Source organism: Salvelinus alpinus, chromosome 23 (assembly GCF_045679555.1).
Source record: "Salvelinus alpinus chromosome 23, SLU_Salpinus.1, whole genome shotgun sequence".
Taxonomy (NCBI): domain Eukaryota; kingdom Metazoa; phylum Chordata; class Actinopteri; order Salmoniformes; family Salmonidae; genus Salvelinus; species Salvelinus alpinus.
This window is the reverse complement of record NC_092108.1, coordinates 37,824,313-37,840,370: the sequence shown is the minus strand read 5'-3', so window position 1 is coordinate 37,840,370 and position 16,058 is coordinate 37,824,313. Positions and strand designations below refer to the sequence as shown.

Sequence of the window (16,058 nt, the reverse complement as noted above, 5' to 3'; positions counted from 1 at the left end):
TTGATGCAACATCCTGTGGGGAAGCTCCGTTGCAGTCACAAGCTCCGTGGTGTCCTCCTGCAGTCGGTGCCTCTCTCTTTCTCTTTCTCTCCCTCTCCCCCTCTCTTTCTTTCTCTCTCTCTCTCTCTCTTTCGTTCTGACTCTCCGCCTCCTTCTCCTCATTCGACTGAGTGGCAGCGCCGGGAGAGCATCATTAACTTGAACTAGACTTGCCGGTCTCCCTTACTGCCGTTTTACCGGTCGCTCCTCCGCTGAAAGCTCGCTGTTGGGCTGTCATCGCCGGTAATACCATAAAGAGACGTTATTTTCCATTCATGTCACCTGTTGATTTTCTGGAATTTTGTAAATTCATGTTTTGGCTACTAATCATGTTTCTATTGCCTTTCCTCAGGTGACTGCACATTGTTAACTGAACTGTCTACGAGGAGGCGCAGATAATTTGTGTGAAATTGCTCCAGTGGTTGATTTATCTACACCGCGACCAAAAAGGCCTGCAAGCTGCCCAGAGAAGAGACGGGACTGCTCTCCCCCTCCACACACACACTCCCTCTCATTCCGTGCAGCACAGCGCTGAGACTGGACGCAGCGAACCAACCACGACAGTATAGCGAAGCCCAACGCAACTGAGAAGTTTTGACGAACGCCTGCTATCGGGCAGCGGGAGTGGATGTCTCCCGTTGTTTAGGACTTAACTCAATCACACTACACCCCTCTCTCGGATTTGCACTTGGCCGTGTGGCTGTAATACTGTATGATGGATTTCGCGGTGGTTACAGCTCTGGTGCTTTGCGCCCTGACGGTGCCGGGATTCGGGGATACGGGGAGCGGAAAAGCTCAGAGTTGTTCGGATATCCGACAGTTCTACAACGGCAATGGTTTTAGTCTGAAAGGAGTGCCCCAGTCTGAAATATCAGGTAGGTTAGTCGATCTCTGTCACTATAATGATGCTTTGCGCACCGAATTTACTTTATTTGTGTACGAAATATATGAATCTTGTAACGCCCCTGACCATCAGCAACTATGGATTGTTAACCGTTCTGAGAAATAGCTAACCTATTAGTAATTACCTGTCTGATAAAAATGATGCTCCAATAACAGACCCCCAAACTTCCCATCCCCTGCAAATAGACTAGGCTACTTAGGTTCACTCAGGTTTGCAGGTTCAGTTGATAGTTATTGTGCTTCAGCATTCCTTGTCACGCCCTTATAAACGGTTGGCTATGTTCAGTGGTGTTATTGCGAGGATATGAATTGTCGTATATGACAGTGGCACAAGTTAAACATGCGACAGATTTAAAAACTATGTACAGTAAATATTGTCCTTTACATTTTGTAGCCCACTGAAAATATTTCAGTGTAGCAGAACATTTCAGTTTCAAGTTGAGCCACACCTTGGATGAATATAAACAGTAAGTCAAGAAGCCCTCATTGACTTCTTATTGCAATCGGTGTCAGCAGTACGTCTTCTGATCTAGCCAGTATTGATCATGAATATCCTTCATCTTGCTGAGGGAAAAATCTCTCTCTCTCTGTCTCTCTCTCTGTCTCTCTCTCTGTCTCTCTGTGTCTCTCTCTCTGTCTCTCTGTCTGTCTCTCTCTCTCTGTGTCTCTCTCTCTCTGTGTCTCTCTCTCTGTGTCTCTCTCTGTATCTCTCTCTCTGTGTCTCTCTCTCTGTGTCTCTCTCTCTCTCTCTCTCTCTCTCTCTCTCTCTCTCTCTCTCTCTCTCTCTCTCTCTCTCTCTCTCTCTCTCTCTCTCTCTCTCTCTGTCTCTCTCTCTCTCTCTCTGTCTCTCTCTCTCTCTGTCTGTCTCTGTCTCTCTCTCTCTCTCTCGTGTGTTTCCCTGGAAACTCCCGCTAGCCAGACGATCACTTGACCACAAGCATAACCACGCAAATATGATGATACACACACAGAGACAACACACACACACTAACCTCACACACTGACTGTGGTGTGTGTATTGCACTATGTGATGTCAGAGCTAGCTCTTTTCATAGACACAGTCACAAGTCAGCATTCAGCACAGCTGATTATATGTGTGCCTTCCCAGGAATTCACCATGCATGGGCTGTCACAAATGGCACCTTATTCCCTATATAGTACACTACTTTTGACCAGAGTCCTATGGGCCCTGTAGTGCACTCTATATGGAATAGGGTGCCATTTGGGACGTAGACATGGTGGTTAGTTACCACACTGTGCTGGCTCCGCAGTCCACACTCGAGCCACATTGTGAAAGCAGTCACTAAATAATATACAGTAGGCTAAAGTCAGCTACCATTGGGAGTAATACTTTTGTTTTTTTGCTGTCAACTGTGTTTTAATGCAACACTGTTCAACCTACTTTAGATACAGTAGGCTACTGTAAATCCAAGAGACAATGTGCCACAATGCAGTACACTTGCAATAATAATTAAGTGATAATTAACAACACGGGTGTCTATATAACCCGTGTCTATATATCCTCCAAACACCGGCTTCGAGGGCATTATCACTTTTTTACAACGGGTTACCAACATATTCAAATCATGATTGACATATTTTCATTAAAAACATTATTTTGATGAATTTCTTCATTCTAATTCATCCTTCCACAAGAAATAGTCCCGACACAAATCTAGGGTTGCTACCCAAGCTGCCGGTTGTTCGTTCTATTGGTTCGGTTCCCAGAGACGCGACCCGGTCGTTCAGTCTTTTTGTTCTGTATCTATGGAAGCGACCCAGTCGTTCGTTCTAAATGTTCCATTGACATACTGGCTGGCAACATTTTTATCCTTTGCTTGCAAGCTAGCCAACTACGGCTAACTTACAGTCACATCAAAAAGTGCAGCCAGAATAACAGCAAAGTAGCTGCCTTTGTTTAGGCTGTTTTCTAGTGAAATTTATTTGGATACATCCATAACAATGAGCTAATGAGGTGTGATTTCACCTGGCATAGAAAATGTGCTCTCTCGTCAAGACACTGTTGTTCAGAGGAGCTAGCCAACAGCACAGCTAACAATCACTTCAAACTGAAGGTGGAAAGACTGCAAACTAGCTGCACTTTGATTCATTTTACCTTTTTTCAATTGACATTTATTTGTATTTATCCATAAAAATGATGCCAGCTGATTCATAATTTCGACTAGCTGAGAAACATTGCCTGCCTGTCGGTCTCGTCCCGACTCGTTCATGGGACAGCTGGAGATCGAATTTTAATTTTGAAACAAAGTTGCAAATGTCGGAGAGATAGACAGTAAGGTTTATACAAATCTCCGCTGTTGAAAATTTTATTTTATTTTATTTTATTCTATTTCACCTTATTTAACCAGGTAGGCCAGTTGAGAACAAGTTCTCATTTACAACTGCGACCTGGCCAAGATAAAGCAAAGCAGTGCGACAAAAACAACAGAGTTACACATAAACAAACGTACAGTCAATAACACAATAGACAAATCAAATCAAATTTTATTTGTCACATACACATGGTTAGCAGATGTTAATGCGAGTGTAGCAAAATGCTTGTGCTTCTAGTTCCGACAATGCAGTAATAACCAACGAGTAATCTGACCTAACAATTTCACAACAACTACCTTATACACACAAGTGTAAAGGAAGTGTGAAGAATATGTACATAAAAATATATGAATGAGTGATGGTACAGAACGGCATAGGCAAGATGCAGTAGATGGTATAGAGTACAGTATATACATATGAGATGAGTAATGTAGGGTATGTAAACATTATATAAAGTGGCATTGTTTAAAGTGGCTAGTGATACATTTTTTACATCAATTTTTCCATTATTGAAGTGGCTGGAGTTGAGTCAGTATGTTGGCAGCAGCCACTCAATGTTAGTGATGGCTGTTTAACAGTCTGATGGCCTTGAGATAGAAGCTGTTTTTCAGTCTCTCGGTCCCTGCTTTGATGCACCTGTACTGACCTCGCCTTCTGGATGATAGCGGGGTGAACAGGCAGTGGCTCGGGTGGTTGTTGTCCTTGATGATCTTTATGGTCTTCCTGTGACATCGGGTGGTGTAGGTGTCCTGGAGTGCAGGTAGTTTGCCCCCGGTGATGCGTTGTGCAGACCTCACTACCCCTGGAGAGCCTTACGGTTGTGGGCGGAGCAGTTGACGTACCAGGCGATGATACAGCCCGACAGGATGCTCTCGATTGTGCATCTGTAAAAGTTTGTGAGTGCTTTTGGTGACAAGCCGAATTTCTTCAGCCTCCTGAGGTTGAAGAGGCGCTGCTGTGCCTTCTTCACCACGCTGTCTGTGTGGGTGGACCAATTCAGTTTGTCCGTGATGTGTACGCCGAGGAACTTAAAACTTTCCACCCTCTCCACTACTGTCCCGTCGATGTGGATAGGGGGGTACTCCCTCTGCTGTTTCCTGAAATCTATGTACAGTGTGTGCAAATGTAGAATATTAGGGAGGTAAGGCAATAAATAGGCCATAGTAGTGAAATAATTACAATTTACCATTAATGTTAGTCTAAAAGAAATGTGAGATAATGTCTAGATGCTTTTTATAGTGGAGATCAAGTTGATAAATTGCCTGGCTAGGCTGATGAGACAGTGGATTGCGCAGTCAGATGGAACAGAGTAAATAGGCATTTTAACGTCATAGATCTAGCCGGTGGTAACTTGTGGAACAGACCTTTAATAGACTTTTGCGCTTTTAACCAATCAGCATTCAGGATTAGATCCATCCGTTGTATAATGTAGGCTATTGGTACATACAGTATTCCATATATACCGATACCCATAGTTTACAGTAGTATTAGCATTATAGAGGTAATATTAGGTACTTTCTTCTAATGCTAATATATTTTCAAGTACTTCTCTTTCTGAAAATATCTTTACCGCTATGCTCAATCCATAGCCTAATGCTTAAGTTAATCACTATGGGGCTGCGTTTCAAACTCATAAAAGACACACCCTCCTCCACTTACCCTCGTCTTATGCCCTTGGGGGAATCCCCGCGGCCATCTTTATCGTTGGACAAATGATTAGCCAAGCAAGGGAAGTTGGCAACATAAGCCCCTAAGCCCTTGTTTTTGATCGAGTTTGCGAGTTTGCGAATTCTGTTCACTCCGGGGCCTAAAACGCCCCATAATTCAACTCACGACGATTGTACGTCCGCTAAGAAAAGTCCGGCAAAACTTAAAACCAACATTAATATGGCGAAGTCAACATACAAGTGTAAGTAAAAACAAATGTAAATATGTTAGAAATGGTGCTACTTATACACATGACGGCTCAAACACGTATCATAAAAGTAATTATGTTTTTGTTTGGTTAGCTTTTGGAAACGTTAACATTGCTCACTTTCCCTGACGTCACAATTATACATTGTCATTTTCAATTGACCTGTTATAGTAGGATGGCTAACATTCAATGTCTGCGGATGCGTTGTGTTCTAGCCGAGATATGAAATGCAAACATAATTGACTGTAGCGCATATAAGGCACACAACAGTTCCACGATGACTGAAAATACGACTGTGGGATGAACGAGTGACACATTTCCGGTCAAGAGCGGCCCATTTTTAAAATGAATTCATTCTTCCCTCGCCCCTTGCCCTGCAAGTGTCAACTCGTCAGACGTCATGATACGTCATCAGAAGTGTCCACTTAATTTGAGGGCGTGAGGGGAGAGGGTGTGTCTTTTAAGTGCTTGGAATGCAGCCACTATGTGATTGGGATTGCTTACAGGAGTCATGTGATGTGATTGCATAAAGGAGTCATGTGATGTGATAGATAAAATGGGATCGTGAAGTGATTGTAATGTTGCTGTGTTGACATGTGGAGGGAGATGTAATGTGGTGAATATGTCAGCAGCCATACATCATAAAGCCGGGAGGTCGCTGTGCTAATGGGACAGTCTTAATCAAGTTGATTAACCATACCGTGTAAATCAATGGGCGGATTTAACGCCAGTGACAACCCCTTTTTCTTTGAAATGTCTAGTCCATAGGGTGTTGAGAACAAATCTGTCTTGACAGAACGTGATTTATTTCTTATTTCTGGTGCTGTGGACTTTACTCTAGTCTGAGGTCAGAGAGAGAGAGAGATGAGATGAGAGAGAGCGAGCTTGTGGGAGAGAAAGAAAGGAAGAGAAAAGGAGGAAAGAAAGAAGGAGAGAGACTGCAACAGAGTGGGCAAGGGAGTGAGAGAGAAACAAAGAGAAGAGTAAGAGTGAGAAAGACAGAGAGAGAGAGAGAGAGAGAATGAGAGAGATAGTTTATATCAGTGCCCTCTGTGCTAACAAAAATAATGTCTTTCTCTGGCATATTAAACAGCTCAGTGAAGTAGTCTCCCAATTATGAGACACCTGAATGTTGCATCTTGGCCATTCTTTCTTCCCAGGCAGGGACAGTAAGACTGTGGGCTTGATCAGACTAATGTATTGGCTGAGACTGGCTCAAGGTTGCACACCAAGTCCATCATTGTGATTCACTCTGGGAGAGAGAGGAGAAGGAGTGGTTCAAATCAAATCAAATGTATTTATATAGCCCTTCTTACATCAGCTGATATCTCAAAGTGCTGTACAGAAACCCAGCCTAAAACCCCAAACAGCAAGCAATGCAGGTGTAGAAGCACGGTGGCTAGGAAAAACTCCCTAGAAAGGCCAAAAGCTAGGAAGAAACCTAGAGAGGAACCAGGCTATGAGGGGTGGCCAGTCCTCTTCTGGCTGTGCTGGGTGGAGATTATAACAGAACATGGCCAAGATGTTCAAATGTTCATAAATGACCAACATGGTCAAATAATAATAATCACAGTAGTTGTCGAGGGTGCAACAGGTCAGCACCTCAGGAGTAATTGTCAGTTGGCTTTTCATAGCTGATCATTGAGAGTATCTCTACCGCTCCTGCTGTCTCTAGAGAGTTGAAAACAGCAGGTCTGGGACAGGTAGCTCGTCCGGTGAACAGGTCAGGGTTCCATAGCCGCAGGCAGAACAGTTGAAACTGGAGCAGCAGCACGGCCAGGTGGACTGGGGACAGCAAGGAGTCATCATGCCAGGTAGTCCTGAGGCATGGTCCTAGGGCTCAGGTCCTCCGAGAGAGAGAGAGCGAGAAAGAAAGAAAGAAAGAAAGAAAGAAAGAAAGAAAGAAAGAAAGAAAGAAAGAAAGAGAGAAAGAGAGAATTAGAGAGAGCATACTTAAATTCACACAGGACACCGGATAAGACAGGAGAAATACTCCAGATATAACAGACTGACCCTAGCCCCCCGACACATAAACTACTGCAGCATAAATACTGGACGCTGAGACAGGAGGGGTCAGGAGACACTGTTGCCCCATCCGATGATACCCCCGGACAGGGTCAAACAGGCAGGATATAACCCCACCCACTTTGCCAAAGCACAGCCCCCACACCACTAGAGGGACATCTTCAACCACCAATTTACCATCCTGAGACAAGGCTGAGTATAGCCCACAAAGATCTCCGCCAAGGCACAACCCAAGGGGGGGGGGGCGCCAACCCAGACAGGAAGACCACGTCAGTGACTCAACCCACTCAAGTGATGCACCCCTCCTAGGGACGGCATGAAAGAGCACCAGTAAGCCAGTGACTCAGGCCCTGTAATAGGGTTAGAGGCAGAGAATCCCAGTGGAGAGAGGGGAACCGGCCAGGCAGAGACAGCAAGGGCGGTTCATTGCTCCAGTGCCTTTCCGTTCACCTTCACACTCCTGGGCCAGACTACACTCAATCATAGGACCTACTGAAGAGATGAGTCTTCAATAAAGACTTAAAGGTTGAGACCGAGTCTGGTTATAGGAGCTGGTGGCTGGGTCTCAATACTGTAATATGGACGCCTTTGCTTTTTCTGTTTCTTGTTTGTCATCATTAGGACCTGGAGTTTTTTCTGGTCAGGTCATGGGGTAGGAACAGGGAAATCTCCTGTCCTTATTCTTCATCTCTGGTTGGTGAAGGGACTAGAATAGGTTTCCACCATGTTGCTTAGACCTGGCAGGTGTTGTCAGATCATTGATTGTGGAGTAAAGGACACAAGGAAAGGAGGGTAGTTAATACTATTGAGACACAGCCGCTCTCCTTCTCAGTTTTGATTGGAAGAGGCATCGTCAGACGACAGGATAGGCAGCATAGTTATGAGCAGTGGGTTAGCAGATGTCTTGAGGAGTCCACTTTCCATTACGCACCTAGTAAAAACACTGAAATACACATGTAGTAATACTGTAAATAATAATTACATATCAATAAATTCTACTTTAGTGTGGATTTCTAGTGTTACTAGCCTACTGTGTAAGATTTATGTAATGTAAAGTGCACATTATCATGCCTGATTATCATCACAGATGTTCACTGTGTTTACTGTGAGTGGAGGTAATGATTTTGTGTGGATCATTCCTCATCACACACACACACACACACACACACACACACACACACACACACACACACACACACACACACACACACACACACACACACACACACACACACACACACACACACACACACACACACACACACACACACACACACACACACACACACACACACACACACACCCTGTCCCTCTTTCTCATTACCCTCATGATGGCTTAACGATTGTTTTGTCTTTGAGAAGATGACATTATGACGTTTATCAAACTGATCGACGGAAATTAATGAGATTTCAGACCTTGATTCATCAAAGCTGTCATTGGGTGTCTGGTCGATTTTGTTTAGCTCTTAGTCACCTCTGGTGTTACTTGATGTAACCTTGTCTTTGTTGTTTTTGTGCCATTCTTCAAGCACTTATGCCCTGACTATCACTAAACAAGTGTTTGGAAGGCTAAATGCAATTGTCAGCTTTTCAGGATAGCGCCCCCTAGCTGAGACAGTAGCCTTGGGAGAGGTGTGTGTGTGTGTGTGTGTGTATGTGTATACATGTGTGTATGTGTGTGTGAGGCGTGTGTGTGTGCATGCCTTTGTGAGCAACAAGATGTCATAGTTTCCCTTCGAAATTCAACGTATTATGGAAGAATAGCTATTTTTGACGCATTAGTTCTGCATAGTTACAGGGTTAATTCCACATGTTTACAGGGTTAAAACAGAAACAACTTAAAAAGGTTAAAAGTTTATGTATTCATTCCGAGTGGTTATGGTTAGAGCTATGGTTTGGGGAAGGCTTAACAGAATTTTTCAACTTCATATTCATCATCTCCAGCACCAGCCCAACATCAATGTAAGGACATACGCTGGGAGACAAGAAGCAAGTACAGGGAGTGAACATTTAATAAACAACCAACATGAAACAGAACACGGACAGCATCTGGACAGGGGAAACAAAACGACAATTACACTGACACGGGGATGAAACAGAGGAACAGACACATATAGGGAAGGCAATCAAAACCTGAAGGAGTCCAGGTGAATCCAATGAGCGCTGATGCACGTAATGGTGGTGACAGGTGTGCGTAATGATGGGCAGCCTGGCGCCCTCGAGCGCCAGAGAGGGGGAGCGGGAGCAGGTGTGACTATCAACATATGTAAAAATGGCTTGTTTCTATGTTTTGTAGTAAAAAGAGATAGAGAAAGATAAGTGTTTCCAATGACATCATCAACCAATTTGTAGACAATTAGTAGGCAAGCCCACTCACAATTGGTCAAAATCACAAGATGCACACCGATGATGTAATTGGAAACACAAAGCTAGTTTCCCTTTAACCTTTTACTGCGGTGGGCTAAATTTAGGGTCACACAAGGTCAAACAAAAGTATAAACCTCATCACAAGAAGACACCTGTACCATGTCAGATATAGAGTTGAACGGTATTATATTTTGAGTTTGCATCCCAGTATTACACTTTCTATACATGACAGAAGACTGAAATATAACAAAACCGTTTGACATTAAAACACCGGACTTTCGGAGGTCAAAAAATAAATACATGTTTATTAATGATGAAATCCTGAAAAATATTACAAAATTATATTACAAAATATTAAAAACATTCCATGCACGCTTCTGGTCATGCGACTGCAGGAAAGGGCTACAACAAAATAATAAAAAACGACGTGTTTGGTATCATCAGTATTCATAATATTTTCATGGCTTTGTGAACTGCCGTAGCGCAGTGGTCTAAGCAGCACGCTTCGTTCCGTGCCTCATGAGTTCGTGCCCGAAGCAAGGCCTTTTTTTTGTAAGCGACTACGAAGGCATATATTGACGTTCTTAGGACCTTTTCAAACGTCCGAAATCGCCGTCTATTTCTAGTGACCAGCCTGTCTGTGCGTGTTTGTGTATGCACGTGACGTGTGTATGTGCGTGCACGCTTGCGCAAGCTTGTGTGTGTGTGTCTGTGGTGTGAAGCATGAAGGAACAACACACACACTCCCAGTGGGCAGCTCAATTTCACCTCTTAGACTGGGGGCTAATGATATGCTAATAGTGTCTGTGTGTCTGCTGCCCTTACACACTGCTCTCAGCCCAGAGGTTAAATACAGACATTTGGAACACTGCACACTGGCGCAACAATGAGGACCAGCTGACGACTCAGAACTAGTCAACTACAACATGCTATGAGGCAAATACTACTAAGTATTGTAGCCTACGGATGTTGTAGAGCTTTTAAACTACTGTAAAATGTATTTTGAAAGAAGATTTCCTCAACTGACTCTCCCTTCTGTTTTGTGAGTGAAGATTGCTTAGACTCTTTGAAAAGAAAGGTGCTAAGTAGAACCATGTAGGGGACCTCTTTTGGTGCTAGATAGAACAAATGATTTACTATATGTATTCACAAGATGACTGAAAGGGGGCGCTGTTCAGATGTCACCGTCCGCCATTATGTTACTCCCCATAAGGAACAGCCTCCATAGGAATTCATGGGAATTTACAGTATTTCAATGTAATGTTTCAAAAATACATGCATTTCAGTATGTCGTTGTTGTAGTGGGGACTGAAACATAAGAACTCTATATAAAACATTTTCCATTTTTATTGAGAAATTATGGGCTTCTGTTTTGTTAATACAATACTATGTATTGTTTAAAAAAAAGTATGTATAAGTGTCTGTAAGGAAGAAAAACAAACATATTTATCTTCCCAAACCTGTAGCTATTGAAATGAAAACATGTAGCTCCGCTCTCTACACGACAAAGCAACACAGGGTTGATTACTAGAATGTAAAGCTGGAGAAGTTAATGCATAATCCCATAATAACATGTTTTCAATACTGCAGACCAATTTAAGATCAATCTGATTTGAAGTTACTCCCCCATGAAGCCAGTAAAGTCCAGATCAATAATTTACTAAGTACAATAAACCTAGGAACTGTCCATTTTACATTCGCATCATTTAGCAGACACTCTTATCCAGAGCGACTAGGGTTAAGTGCCTTCCTCAAGGGCACAGACAGATTTTTCACCTAGTCAGGTCTGGGATTTGAACCAGCAACCTTTCAGTTACTGGCCCCAACACTCTTCATCGCTAGGCTACCTGCCGCCGTCACACACAGACTGAAAAACACTGTTCACTGGGGCCCGTTTTGTATACATCATGTCGTGTAGTACTAGGCTGGCTGCTAACGTTTTATACCACTGACTGTTAAGTTAATGTAACTCCTGAATCAACAGTAGAAATGTTACACAGATAATTCAACACGGGGTAAATCTGGCCAATTTGCTGTCTACCATATAACACACCGGTAGTTCAATCATACTCCCTACTATACTACCACTCTCACAGAATGAAAAATCACAGAAAGTACATTACAATAAAAAAGTTTATTCAGACTCAGAAGGGGTTCTATGTAGAACCCTTCACGCTTTCCAAAGAATCATCAAAGAACACTTTCTTCCAAAAAGGGTTCTTAGGATGTTAAAGGTTGAAGGTAAAACCCTTTACCTTACAAAGAACCCTCGTCTTCCAAAAATGGTCCTTCAGATAAAAAACAGAGTAAAACCCTATCCCTCTGCAAAGAACCCTTTTTTCTAAGTGTACTTGACTTCAAGATAAGGATTAATGAGGACCATTTGAAGGTTAATGTTAGCATATGGCAATGTGTTCGGCTATAGACATCTGATAGATAGATGTGTGTTAGATAAAAGGACTTGTGCTATCTCACTGTCTGTCTGTTTGTCTGTCTCACAATAAATCCTTCAGCAGTTGAAAGTCTGTGAGCTGGGCGTTGATGTGTGTGAACATGGGTGTTTGAGCATGTGTGCGCGTACGTATGTTCGTCTGTCTCGTAATAAATCCTCAGCAGTTGAAAGTCAGCATGCTGCTGGCTGTGTATTGGTGTGTGTCTATGTGTGTGTGTTGAGACTGTCTGGTGCTGCTGGCTGAGTATTGGTGTGTGTCTATGTGTGTGTGTTGAGACTGTCTGGTGCTGCTGGCTGTGTATTGGTGTGTGTCTATGTGTGTGTGTTGAGACTGTCTGGTGCTGCTGGCTGTGTACTGGTGTGTGTCTATGTGTGTGTGTTGAGACTGTCTGGTGGACGTGCAGGACTTGTTAAAATGCTGGAGTCAGTAGTCAGTCTCTTGAAGCATTAAGCCGTGATGGTGTGCCGGGAGCATGAAACAGACCACCGTGTGTTTGATGTTCTCCAGAGGGGAACACAGGAGGTTGGGGAGCTCTGCTCTGCTTGGCCCTGTACCTTGGCCAGGCTATGACCTGAATATTGGGGAAGAGAAGACAGGAGGAAGAGAGAAGGGGGAATGGAAGAGGAAGAGGAGGTGGACGATCCTTGATTGGTCCTGCTCTATGTTCCACATTGGCGAAGAGAGAGGATAGGGGGAATAGATGAAGAGGAGGGGTGAAGAAATGTTGTTTGGCATTACACTGGGGTTCTTTAACAAAATAAAGAGGTTATGGAGGTGGTCAATTTAATTTAATAAGTTGGTGAACTTATTTTAAGTTGGTCATACCAAGGATTATTTAGCTGGTTGATTTGGAATTTTAAGACCCCTTAAGGTATCAAAAAAATAGATAAAACAAATATTGGATTAAACATTGAATTTGACATGACTGTTATTAGCCAATAGAAACACATTGAATAAGGGATTCACTACATAGGCAAAAAAAAGGAATCAAAAGGAAGTTTGTTCTGAAGTGTCTGTCCTATATCTGAGAGATACAGTGCATTCGGAAAGTATTCAGACCCCTTGCCCTTTTCCACATTTTGTTATGTTACAGCCTTATTCTAAAATGGATGAAATAAAAAAATCCTCATCAATCTACACACAATAACCCATATGACAAATAAAAAAACAGAAAACAGAAAACAGAAAACAGAAATACCTTATTTACAACTTGATTGAAGTCCACCTGTGATAAATGCAATTGATTGGACTTGATTTGGAAAGGCACACACCTGTCTATATAAGGTCCCACAGTTGACAGTGCATGTCAGAGCAAAAACCAAGCCAGGAGGTCGAAGGAATTGTCCGTAGAGCTCCGAGACAAGATTTAGTTGAGGCACAGATCTGGGGAAGGGTACCAAAACATTTATGCAGCATTGAAGATCCTCAAGAACGCAATGGCCTCCATCATTCTTAAATGGAAGAAGTTTGGAACCACCAAGACTCTTCCTGGAGCTGGCCGCCCGGCCAAACTGAGCAATCGGGGGAGAAGGGCCTTGGTCAGGGAGGTGACCAAGAACCCAATGGTCACTCTGTCAGAGCTCCAGAGTTCCTCTGTGGAGATGGGTGAACCTTCCAAAAGGACAACTATCTCTGCAGCACTCCACCAATCAGGCCTTTATGGTAGAGTGGCCAGACGGAAGCCACTTCTTAGTAAAAGGCACATGACAGCCCACTTGAAGTTTGCCAAAAGGCACCTAAAGGACTTTCAGACCATGAGAAGCAAGATTATTTGGTTTGTTGAAACCAAGATTGAACTCGTTGGCCTGAATGCCAAGCATCACGGCTGGAGGAAACCTGGCAGCAGCCTCACGGTAAAGCATGGTGGGGGCAGCATCATGCTGTGTAGATGTTTTTCAGCGGCAGTGACTCCGGGGATGAGTCAGGATCGTGGGAAAGATAAACTGAGCAATTTACAGAGAGATCAATGATGAAAATCTGCTTCAGAGCACTCAGGACCTCAGACAGGGGCGAAGGTTCACCTTCCAACAGGACAACGACCCTAAGCACACAGCCAAGTCAATGTAGGAGTGGCTTCGGGACAAGTCTCTCAATGTCCTTGAGTGGCCCAGCCAGAGCCCGGACTTGAACCCGATCGAACATCTCTGGAGAGACCTGAAAATAGCTGTGCAGTGACGCTCCCCATCCAACCTGACAGAGCTTGAGAGGATCTGCAGAGAAGAATGGGAGAAACTCCCCAAATACAGGTGTAGCCAAGCTAGTAGCATCATACTCAAGAAGACTCAAGGCTGTAATCACTGCCAAAGGTGCATTAACAAAGTACTGAGTAATGGGTCTGAATACTTGATATTTAAGTTTTTTATTTTAGATAAAACAGCAAAAATGTCTAAAAATAAGTTTTTGCTAAGTCATTATGGGGTATTGTGTGTAGATTTATTAAGAAAAAAACGAAACAATTTAGAATAAGGCTGTAACATAACAATGTAGAAAAAGTCAAGGGGTCTGAATACTTTCCGAAGGCAAGGTATGAGAAAGATCAGGAAACTATTTATATATTCTTTGACATGTATTTATCCTCTTATATTAGGTGTAACAGTATAACTTTAAACCGTCCCCTCGCCCCGACACGGGCGCGAACCAGGGACCCTCTGCACACATCAACAACTGACACCCACGAAGCGTCGTTACCCATCGCTCCACAAAAGCCGCGGCCCTTGCAGAGCAAGGTGCAACACTACTTCTAGGTTTCAGAGCAAGTGACGTAACTGATTGAAACGCTACTAGCGCGTACCCGCTAACTAGCTAGCCATTTCACATCCGTTACATAGGCACTAAACTATCTCCATATATACTTCCATTCATTTCTTTAACCGGGACCTTAAGACAAGTCTTTTGAGGCTTTTGGGCATCCTAGAGCAAAACGGCGAACACCATCGTGTAGGCCAAACCGTTAGGACGCTACAGATGTTTTGTGAGAAGACCGATTTTTGGGGATATCTCATGGTCTGACAAAACACCGCTCTAGCCACCTTTCACCGCAGATGCGGAAGGATGATATCGGCGGATGCGGTGGATTGAGACGCAGCCCATGCAAAAAAAACAGATATCTATAGCTTAAACAGACAGAGCTTGCTGGGGATTTGTTATTATGTTAATTCGATTTCCACAGGCCGTGGAAATGGTAGGTTAAAGGTTAACTGACAAGTGGCCTGTACAAAGCTGGACGCCTCAAGGTCTGCTACTGTTCTCCCCTATTTCTTTTCTCTTCTTTTTTCCTTCAATCTCATTGGCCCCTGTTGCTCCTCATATGTGAGAGGGGGAGTTCACCGATACTGTTATGCCCCCTGCAGATACAGATACACACACACACACACACACACACACACACACACACACACACACACACACACACACACACACACACACACACACACACACACACACACACACACACACACACACACACACACACACACACACACACACACACACACAAAGCACAGAACAGCCCCCTGCAGGGTCACAGCAGTTCAGAGGAGCTGCCCAGCATGTCTCACTTTGTGTGTGTGTGCGTGTTTGTGGTTGGGTGTCAGCGTGTTTGTATGTGTGTCAGTGACTGTGACAGGGTGTGTGACTGTGACTGCATGTGTGTGTGTCTGCGGGGGTGGCAATGTGTCTCAGCTTTTGTCTTCAGAGGAATGGGTTCTGTCAAACGCAGAATTGTAACCCCTCATTACAGCAAGAGGGCTTGTGTCAACCCTGCTCCTCTCTGCCAAAGGCTTTGTGTGTGTGTGTGTGTGTGTGTGGTTTGGTTTAACAAGGATAATAAAACAAAGAAAATTTACACAAGTGGGGACATTTCGCCGGTCCCCACAAGGAAAAAGGCTTTTTAGGTTTCGGGGGTTAGGATTAGAGTTAGAATTAGGTTTAGGGGTTAGGTTTAGGATTAGGAGTTAGGGTTAGTTTTAGGGTTAGGATTAGGCAACCTTCAGGGCCGACGTTTTCCATGGAAAGACTTGCTG

At 43.6% G+C, this 16,058-nt stretch overlaps 1 protein-coding gene across 1 annotated transcript in view; it reads left to right on the top strand.

Annotated features, from left to right (window-relative positions):
- Nucleotides 1-16,058, top strand: part of LOC139550908 (glypican-1-like) — a 111,856-nt gene continuing 95,798 nt past the window's right edge. Inside the window, exons 1-2 of the mRNA XM_071362165.1 lie at nucleotides 1-282; nucleotides 392-914. Of these exons, the coding sequence (XP_071218266.1) occupies nucleotides 752-914 (163 nt within the window). The 5' untranslated portion in view covers nucleotides 1-282; nucleotides 392-751. The remainder of the gene's footprint in view (nucleotides 283-391; nucleotides 915-16,058) is intronic.